Source organism: Cucurbita maxima, unplaced genomic scaffold (assembly GCF_002738345.1).
Source record: "Cucurbita maxima cultivar Rimu unplaced genomic scaffold, Cmax_1.0 Cma_Scf00003, whole genome shotgun sequence".
Classification (NCBI taxonomy): domain Eukaryota; kingdom Viridiplantae; phylum Streptophyta; class Magnoliopsida; order Cucurbitales; family Cucurbitaceae; genus Cucurbita; species Cucurbita maxima.
Genome location: NW_019272019.1, coordinates 5,077,642 through 5,087,401, shown reverse-complemented (window position 1 = coordinate 5,087,401; position 9,760 = coordinate 5,077,642). Strand labels below are relative to the sequence as shown.

Genomic DNA, 9,760 nt, shown 5'->3' with positions numbered 1-9,760 from the left:
GCATGATCAACATCCTCCTATAGGACATAGCCATTGGGCAAGACAATCAAATAAACTATCAAGTGACACATCCATAACAACCCTCACGCCTAACTCAAAGGTTCCATACTGGAGTTGAAAGGGAAATTGAAGCTCGGAAGACATTGTATCGACCAAAATTACCTACATGCTTACTTGAAAATAACATCGACGACTTTTTTTTCCTTAAGGCACTTGCTTTAATTATTTATTTTTTTAGAAACTAATTTACCTATTTTTATTGATGAGTAATGCATTTAATAAATAGGAACTATATGAATAAATATTTGAGCTTATCCTTTGTGATAGAATGAGATTTATTTTAATAAAAAACATAATTTTTTCATGATTGAATAACATAAATTAGTACCGAATAGTTTTCATAAATCTAGTATATAACATCTAATCATCCACTTTCTCCATATATTTCTACCCAATCTAAAAAAAAAAAAAAAAAAAAAAAAAAAAACAGGTGTTAGATCCGAGTTCATCAGGCTCATCTTTGAAGCTCTCTTAAGAACACGAGTAGACGACATGAATTGCTAGTAGCAACTAACCTCTTTGCCCCATTCTGTCTTATCTTCATACCCACAACTGATGACATGAATTGCTTCCTTTAGAAGAGTTGCAGGATTGGTTGAAGGTGGAATACCTCCCATTTCCATGAAAGTGGCTGCAATAAAAACTGGAGATTGGCCAAAGCGCTTCTCTAAACTCTTCTGGGACATCAGGAGCGACCTGTCATCATCATAACCTGAAAGTCACAGCAAATAAGGTGAACATTCTGTTTTATAGAATAAAGAGTGAGTTCTTTGAGGAAAACCTACCTTCAACGCCTTCCTCGATATCTTCCATATTAAAGATAGGAATGGTAGACTCAGTCCTCTTTGCAGCTCTCTTTTTGTCTATGTACTTCTTGTTCCTGCCCTTCTTTCTTGAACCACAACAACTCTTTATGATAATATTTGGTTCCAAATCTGCCTCGGTCAGAACCGGATCATAACCATATAAAGCTTGTCGATTGAAACAACAACCCGTTCCCACATAGACTGGACCCTGGAGGCCATCCAACCCTTTCAAGTTTATCTGAAAAGTATAGCAAGATTGAATACAACGTCAACAACAAGGCAAAAACAAAAAGCAACAAAATTACAAGGAGATATATGATTGAAATGCTTGATGACAGGTAAAATAGCCTACGTCGAAAAAGACAATGTTGCGATTGGCATATCGATCGTGCAAATCAATGCCATCGAAACGTTGTGGGAATTGTACATAACATGTTTTCTTCCCATATGCAGGATCCATCATGAAACACATGGCTTCCTTGAGAGCCTTGCTGTTGTTGAAGTAGTGATCACAATCGACATTCAAAAGATATGCTCCATTAGTAAGCACAGCAGAAACTCGGATCTGAAGATAACATGAAATCAAATCATTAAATAATCACAGAAAACCTCAAAAATGAACTTATTCTAAGTCGATTTCTTCTTATAACTAATAATTTTGTTAATTTCTTGTATCTTTTATGCCATGGTTATATCAAAGAAAGATAACTGACCAGTGCATTCATGGCTCCTGCTTTCTTGTGGTGCTGGAAGCCTGGTCGTTTTTCACGAGAAACATAAACAAGTCGTGGTAGTTCATTGCCATCAGTATCAAGACCTCCACTGTGGCCTAAGAAAACCTGCACTTGAACATACACAATATCAATATTACCCCTCGAAAAAGGATTCAAAAGTGTAAAAACAAACAATTTGAATGCTTGGGAGACCTGTATCATTCCAGGATGATCCCTGGGATTGTTTCCTGGCCATGGCGTTCCATCCTGCATGGTCCAACCTTCCTCAGGCATCTTCTGTGCTTTGGCAACAAGCGCATTGATCCGAACCTTGAATTCTTCATACTCTCTCTGTGAAACAACACATTAACTTTTCATGTGTATCAGAAGATTAAAAAATATTTATCCATCTATGGCCTTCCAAAATTAGACGACTAAATGTAATTCGAAAACTAAATGAAGAACCCATGCTACGAAAGAAAGTACATATCAAACAATGGACACAACTACGAGATTATGAAATCGTCATTTGTATGGTTTTCTTACTTTCATTGATCGTCGCTCTTTGACAAAGGAAGGTTGAATCTTGTCTTTTAAATAGTCAATTTTTTGGGCAAAATAAAATTCAGGGGCCCTTGGCTCAATATTGAACTTCTTGCAAAAGGGCACCCACTTCCTTGCAAATTCTGCCGTTTCAGAGAGGGATTCAAAAGTAAGCATTGCTGAACCATCATCTGATACATAGCAGGAGACTTTGTCCACTGGGTAGTCCACAGAAAGTATGGAAAGCACAGTGTTTGCTGTGATAAGTGGAGGCTCTTTGAGTGGATCCACTGTACTAACAAAGACATCAACAGGAGCTAACTGTGATGGTTCTCCTTCACGATCGTATCTGCACGGTGAAGGCAACAATTGATCAACTTAATAGTAGAACTAACTGTAATTGATCTTCCAAACTAAACCCATTTGATTCGACCATATGGAGAAAAACTATACCGACCTTAACGCAAGTCTCTCAAGGTAGGTCTCGCGATTGACAGGAGACCATTTTGGAAACTGATCCAGAAGCCAGGAAAGGGCAAACCAAACTTCACAAATAACTGATGTTAACCACAATGGGTATGCATCCTTCACAGGGTGAGTCAAACGGTACTGTAAGAAGAAGCCCAGAATAATAAGTCGGAGTATGATCACAACACGATACGGGGTCAAGTGAGAAGATGGAATAGGAACGACACGACTCAGAGGTTGTCTAGCATCGTCAGCCCTGTAAAATAAATAAATGAAGTCAACAAAATTAGCATCACTGACATTCAAGTAAAGAAATAAATAAATAAGTGAAGTACTTACATTTGAAGTTCTTCTCCATTTGACCCAGTGCCCTCCATGTCCCCCTTCCCTTCAGTGTACCTACTTGTCATCTGCATCATGTTTTTGTCTTGTTTCAATTTCCAACCTTCCACTCTTTCCTTCCAGTCAACATTCCCAAGGCCATAAGAATTCAGATCCTTTGATGGGTCTACAATTCTCACAGGAACTGTGATATGAACAAAAAAAGCCATTAGTTCAAACCCGAAGCAACAAAAAATGCTTCCTCAAAGAACATGAAAAACTCGAGCTTCTTCATACCTGGTTGCCGTGGGTCAACATATGGATGTGAGTGCATATGCTTTTCTGGAGGACCCAGAGGACCAGATGTGGTTCGCACCGATTGATTGTCAGGGGTAGCACAAGGAATTTCGCCTGAAACCTAAAGAAGCAAAATGTTAAACCATGAATGTAAAACTCAACATATCCAAATGCATTGTGGAATTGATAAATTCTTACTGATTGGCCATTGGTAAGAAGTGGTATAGGCTGCTGAGATTCATGTCTCGCAGAGGTAGATAGTTCAGCATCTTCCCCATGCCACTGTCGTTTCGTTTTGCTACTTCCTTGGACGTAATTAAACTCATTCTCAATGTCATCCACATCATCTTCATCATCATCACCATCGACGCGAGGACTCCCTGAAACGAAATAACAGATCATTGAGTGTTTTATACTCAAATCTATCAGAAAGGACACATGAAAACTCAATCAAACCTTTGTGCCTCTTGTATCTAGTCTTGCACTGAGGGCAAGACTGGTTCCCGTCTTTTCTCTCATACTCGTAACACGGGCGACAAACGGGAAATGCACATTCATTGCAAGCAACAAAGACGTCACCAGAGGCCGTAAGACCAACTGTGTCACAACATATTTGACATGTTTGGCTGTTCATATTCTTCAGGGGTTTAGGCTGCATCGACCAAACAAGAATGGATAAATCACAATGTCAGAGGCCATGACTAAGAACAAAATGCAAAATAATGTACAGATCTCATCTAAGAGATACAAAAGCAGATCTAAGAGATACAAAAGCAGATCTATGGCACTTTCACAAGAAGCACTAGCAAATCAAGTCGAACTCTATAACAGTACTGAAACGAAGTCAATAATGTCAAAGATTGATGAACCATCAAAAAGAAAAACAACAAAGAAGTGAAGGGGGAAAGTGCCAAATAAGAACCAAACTGCCATAAGTGTAAATCGAAACCCCGAACGCCAAAATCCAAATAATGAAGGAAAGAAAGCAACCGATTGTCCATCATCCGCCAAGACATTGGAGATAAAGCTCAATCATCAATAAGTATCAAATCAACCCTCGGATCCACATTTTCTAGAGTAGAAAAAGCATATGGGATCTAGTTCTATATGATCAAATAAGTAGCAATCAGTTCCAAATTCACTAGAAAAACAAGATCGCAAATGCGAAGAGGAAGAAAAAAACCCACATCTGAACTTCTACTTCACAGATCAACACAGCACATAAGTGACTAAGATTATGAAATCAAGAATGAGAAACAAAACAAAGTGTTAGAAGATGGAATTAAATGTTGATGAATTGAATGTCAGTGAAGACTAACCCCACTATCGGAATCGTGGCGAATCCGAACAAGCTCATTCCTCTTGTAAGATCCAGCTACCAGGCCCGCATTTGCTTCCATCTTGTCGGAATTCCTTCAGATTCCGAACCAGAAGCAGATCTCAAGAGGATTAGAAGGCCCGAATGAGAAGAAGAGATGGATTTTTTTTCCCTCAAATCTTCGCCCATTCAGTACGCCATCTGTATCTAGCTTTACTCGGAACCAGCTGCTCTTTCTCGTCTCTTTACTATTTTATAATTCCCTTTTTGTCTTTTTTTTTCTTCTTTTTTTAATTAAAATTTTCCGTCTCTGGGGTCCCTTACGACTGGTTTCCAATCGGCTCCAGTCGGCTCGGTAAGCCACGGGAATTGTGGATACTTTGGTGGTTGATGACGTGTCGAGAGATCATTGGGTGGAGAGAAGAAAATTTTGGTCGTTAGTTGACTTCAGAAAATCTAGCCAATGAGTTCGTTACACGTGGAAGGTTTAGTTGAACTGTTGCTGTCGAGGTGGAAGGATAAGTAATAATTTAATTACAGGAAAAGATGAAAAATATATTGTTTTTGCTGTTGACAGGCTGTACTTAGAGACACCGGGAATTGTCGGTAGCTTCGAACCTAATGCTTGTGGCTGTCGGTGGACTCGATTATTGCAAGCTGTGAGCTGCAAAATGATCTATCTCAGTTGGCTTCCCTCAGTATTTCGGCTCCATACACGTGTATTCTTTTCTATCTCCCTAATTTAAAATAATAAAATTAATTAAAAAAAAAAAAAACTGAACTAATTTGTTTTTTTTTTGTTTTTTTTTTGCAATTTTGGACTAGATTAAAAATGAAAAAAAAAAAAAAAATTCAATAACTAAAACATATATTTGTCCAAATTTGTTGACAATAAAGTTAAAATTTTATAATGGTTGATATAATCTGTACCACTTTGAAGTCGAAAAGTAGGATGAAATAAATAAACGGAACACATATTTTTAAAAACATTTTAACCTCTAAATTCTCTATTTTTATTGTGCTCTTATCGTATAGAGTTGTGATCTCAACTCCGAATGAATTTGTCAATTTTTAGACATTAATTCATAGTCATTGTGACTCTTCATTTAATAGAATAATATGTCCTAACAAACAAGCAATTAAGTTTGGGTGGATTCAATTAATCTCGTTCTAATTAATTGCATAATTATAAAAATTGAATAATTGCCAATTACTAAATTCGATTAATTCAATTTACATTTTAAACGTAATGGGCAAAGTTCAATATCCAATTAGATCAATAGCACCCCTAACTAATGCAACATACATTAAATTAATGACAATTTTGCCCTTTAAACTCCGGCCTATAATAAAGTCACATATATCAGTAAGGTTAATCCTTTTCGTAATTTCACCTCATTCCAACACAGATTTTTGTCTACAAGAAGGGATTTTTTTAGGACCGACAATTGAGACAATGATAGAAGAAAGAGAGCGAAAATGACAACATAACAAAGCAGCCACTTTATTCTAAAAGAAACACATGCTTGCCGCCAATAATATATCATTCTACTAATCAGAGAAACAGGGCACTATGATTAGACAGACATTGCTGCATTTTAAATAGATTTTCAAAGTGCAATTATTAGCAAAACGTTTGTTTGCATATTACCACCGTCGTTCTTATTTGGCACAGGCAACTTTATGCATGATTCAACTAGTTGAGATATTATAACTATCGACTAAAATGTCAGATATTTGAATCTCCACCTAAAACAAGAGAAATGTATATTTTCTATGTGGAAAGAAAAGGACCATTAACTTGACACATCTATTGCACATACAAACACTAGGCATGTGTATTCAAATCCCTACCCCTACTCTTATTGTGTAAAAAAAAATCCAAAACAAAACAAAACAAGAGGCACTAGAATATCAGTGGCAAAACTACAAATCAATTTAGGTTTTTCACGGTGAACGAAGCAAATGATGAGTTCTTTTAAAACACAAAAGAAATGGCGTACCTCTTTTCCCATAATCAGCTTTGTAAATGTTCTACAACACACGGACGAAGTAGTAGCTACCTGTCAAGCCGCAACACAATGAAAACTCTCCAAATTGATGTCAGAACACATACATCTAAATGTGTTTTAGAAAGTATAAAAGCTGCTGGGATGGTCACGTGGTAAAAACGGCTCAGCCTTGTAAGACTCATAAGATCTAATTCTCGCCCTATTTTGCAGTTGCAACGTAATCTATGGCACGTTTAGTGGCTAAAACAACCATGAAAAGTCTGAACCTTTTTTGAGAACCAAGAAAACGGGAGCAACTGGTCTAATGCCAGATCTTAAACACAGGCTGGTGTTTGTGTTGGTGCTCTCAGTGTCTGTGAGAGTGCTTTCGACCGCGGAAATGGGGCTCTCCCTTCTCCCTAGTCCTTCTCTGTAAAATCCTCAAGGCTAATGAAATGGCTCCGATGGCGGCCATGGCATAAAAGACTTTATATGGAGACAAGGCCAGGCTACACATGTAGGCATAATATCCAGCAACTAAATAGATGAAGTCCAGTCTGATTTCGCTCCGAGATATACCGAAGAAAGAAAATAAATAGGAATTGAACTCGGGTTTCGAATTGCAGACACCGTGGAGGATAACTCCAGCGCAAAGAAAAGAATCCAGCAACCATGGAAATCTCTGATTTGTTCCTACTCTCTGCAACCCCAAAAGAATAGGCAATGTGAAAACCCACAAGATGTTCAAATGCAAGGTGAAAAAACCAGAGCTGTTTTTCTTTAGAGAGGAGAATGGAGGGTAACTCCAACAATTCAGGAACTTGACTTGAATGTGCAAAAAAACCATGCTGTCATGTAGCAAATAATGTTTTTTTTGTTCTNTTTTTGAACAGATAAGAAAACTTTTTTTTTTTTTTTTTTTTTTTTTTTTTTTTTTTTTTTTGATCGAAGACGAGATACTGGAATCATTCTATCCTATCAAATCAATACAATGGCTCAAGTGTTATTCTTCTTTTTTTAACTGGTCAAATATAGGAACTATGCCTGCTAAACATTTAGATGAAAAGAATATCTTATCAAACAGATTCAGGCAGCCATTCGTTTGATAATCCTACCTGCAACCAAGCAACAAGTGAAGGTGCAAACATAACTGCTGCCACAAGATGCAAGATCAATAAGCCGTGACAATGATGAAATATCTCCAATTGTGTTTCCGCAAAACTTTTTGAAGAGCTAGGACTGGTGGAAAGGGTGTCTTCAATAGACTCCTTCAAGTTCAATTTATCGAGCGATGGAAATGTAAATTGTTGAGAACCATTTCCACCTTGTAATTTTTTGCTTCTTACATGGCTGCGAAAGGAAGCTGTCAAAAAACTGATACAAACATGGAGCAACACTTGGGATCGGCATAGTAAAAACTGAAAATCTCTACTCAGGTAGGTAAAAGAGAGTAGACAGGTATAAGAGAAGAGAAGGTAGCTATGAACCAAGACATCAATATGAACTTCAAGAAAGATGGATTTCCTTTATTCTTAGATGGTTACAAATTTTGGGTGGATGATAAAATAGCGTTATGGTGTTTCATTAATGCATTTTAAGATTTTTTATTTATTTTAAGGTTACACTTACATAGTGGCTAATTATGGTCATAAAATATAAAATTTACAACTTTGGAAATACCTCGGGGGAGATCAAGGGGTTTTTTTTAGGCTATAAAAAGCCATATATGTTGTCTTTGTAAGGTGGACTTAGAAAATGTAGTAAAAAGAGCATTTATGCTTTCTTTTAGCCAAGGGCTAAGTTTCTTTACAACTCTACGTAGTTTAGGTTGCATATTTAGAATCATTCCAGCTTGACATGATCAATCTTGCTTGTGGAGTGAGTCGAATCTCAAACTAGTGTTCTTATCTTGAGATATTCGATCAACAAGGTAATCCAAATCTTACTTTTCCTTAGAGTGCTTCCTTATCGTTTTTCGATTTTTGAATATATTTAGATCTAAAAGTCTTATTATTCAATAAGGTTTAGATCAAATTCCTAAGACTGGCAATCATTTGGAATGAAATCAAATTGATTTGGAGGTTTTAGCATTTGTGAACCAGGGGTTTACATAGCCAAAGCATTTATGAGGGTTCTTAGATTCAACTAGCTAGGGATACCATATCATTCTCTAAGATTGTAAGTATTGAAGAATCGCAGTCTTTCAACATATGACTTTTGGTGGAATCTTGAACTTCATATTTGATGATTCATTTCAGGTCTAATAAATCATTGCATTTCTTAGAGAAGTCATTTTAAGGTTTCCAGCTCAAGAAGACGAAAATAATGATAAAAATGGTCAACTTACAAGTACCTGGACATTTCAGATTTAGTAAAACATTACATTTCTATAATTCATTTTAAGGTTTCCCCCACAAGAAGACGAACATAATGATGAAAAGGGTCAACTTACAAGTACCTGGATAGGGCGTTGTGACAACATAAGGCATGGAAAACGAGTAGCAAAAACAATCCAACGGCTGGATGAATAATGCATGCCAAGGTAATAGCAGAAAGTGCAGTAGCCAGTAAAGGATTGACTCCCAACACCCTTATAACCTAGTGTAAAATGAATTAGATGATAATCAAATTGGAAATCTTGATCATAACCATACACTATCGAAATAGACGCAAGTTAAGTTAATGGACAATAAGGGACAATAAGGGACAACAAATTCTATGCTTCTCAGAATTAGATTCTTCCGTTAAATATGAAAAACATAAATTTGACCAAGCTCCTTTTCAAGTACTAATATGTTAAGAGTTATTAACATATATGGTAGACCAAGTCATGGATAGCATAGTTTCTAATGGCAACAGATCCAGGATGCACTTGGGAAACTTGTTTGGATACTCAAGGTTCATTGCATCAAACACGCTAAGTACTGCTTAATGGGAAAATTGGAAACCCAACACAAAAGTGATCTTTCAGTTCTTTTTTGTTTCACAGCAATACGAGTTTTATATATCAATATATATATACACGTGTGTAAACCACACTTTCATTGAGATAGTTGAATGAATATATATAAATTTAATCATATCTCGAAGTTCCTTCCCAAACCATTCCACCCCACAAAAAATGTCATTATTCCTCTCAAACCAAATACCCTATAACATAACAACAACAACAACAACAACAACAAAAAAAAAAAAAAAAAAAAAAAAAAAAAAAAAAAAAAAAAAAAAAAAAAAAAAAAAAAA

The 9,760-nt window shown here is 36.4% G+C and overlaps 2 protein-coding genes across 5 annotated transcripts in view; both read right to left on the bottom strand.

The window, feature by feature from the left end:
* The window catches only part of LOC111476600 (cellulose synthase A catalytic subunit 1 [UDP-forming]), a 6,251-nt gene extending 1,643 nt beyond the window's left edge, over positions 1–4,608 (bottom strand). The window contains exons 1-12 of the mRNA XM_023120327.1: positions 4,528–4,608; positions 3,665–3,860; positions 3,407–3,588; positions 3,209–3,329; positions 2,930–3,116; positions 2,580–2,846; positions 2,126–2,471; positions 1,793–1,930; positions 1,580–1,705; positions 1,219–1,431; positions 846–1,104; positions 576–772 (exon numbers count right to left, since the gene is read on the bottom strand). Coding sequence (XP_022976095.1) covers positions 576–772; positions 846–1,104; positions 1,219–1,431; positions 1,580–1,705; positions 1,793–1,930; positions 2,126–2,471; positions 2,580–2,846; positions 2,930–3,116; positions 3,209–3,329; positions 3,407–3,588; positions 3,665–3,860; positions 4,528–4,608 — 2,313 coding nt within the window. The remainder of the gene's footprint in view (positions 1–575; positions 773–845; positions 1,105–1,218; positions 1,432–1,579; positions 1,706–1,792; positions 1,931–2,125; positions 2,472–2,579; positions 2,847–2,929; positions 3,117–3,208; positions 3,330–3,406; positions 3,589–3,664; positions 3,861–4,527) is intronic.
* Positions 4,609–6,217: 1,609 nt separating this feature from the next.
* The window catches only part of LOC111476597 (GPI inositol-deacylase A-like), a 14,837-nt gene continuing 11,294 nt past the window's right edge, over positions 6,218–9,760 (bottom strand). For all 4 annotated transcript variants that reach the window (XM_023120323.1, XM_023120324.1, XM_023120326.1 and 1 more), the window contains 3 exons: positions 8,976–9,115; positions 7,633–7,867; positions 6,218–7,217 (listed from right to left, as the gene is read on the bottom strand). In XM_023120323.1, the coding sequence (XP_022976091.1) occupies positions 6,885–7,217; positions 7,633–7,867; positions 8,976–9,115 (708 nt within the window). In that variant the 3' untranslated portion in view covers positions 6,218–6,884. The remainder of the gene's footprint in view (positions 7,218–7,632; positions 7,868–8,975; positions 9,116–9,760) is intronic.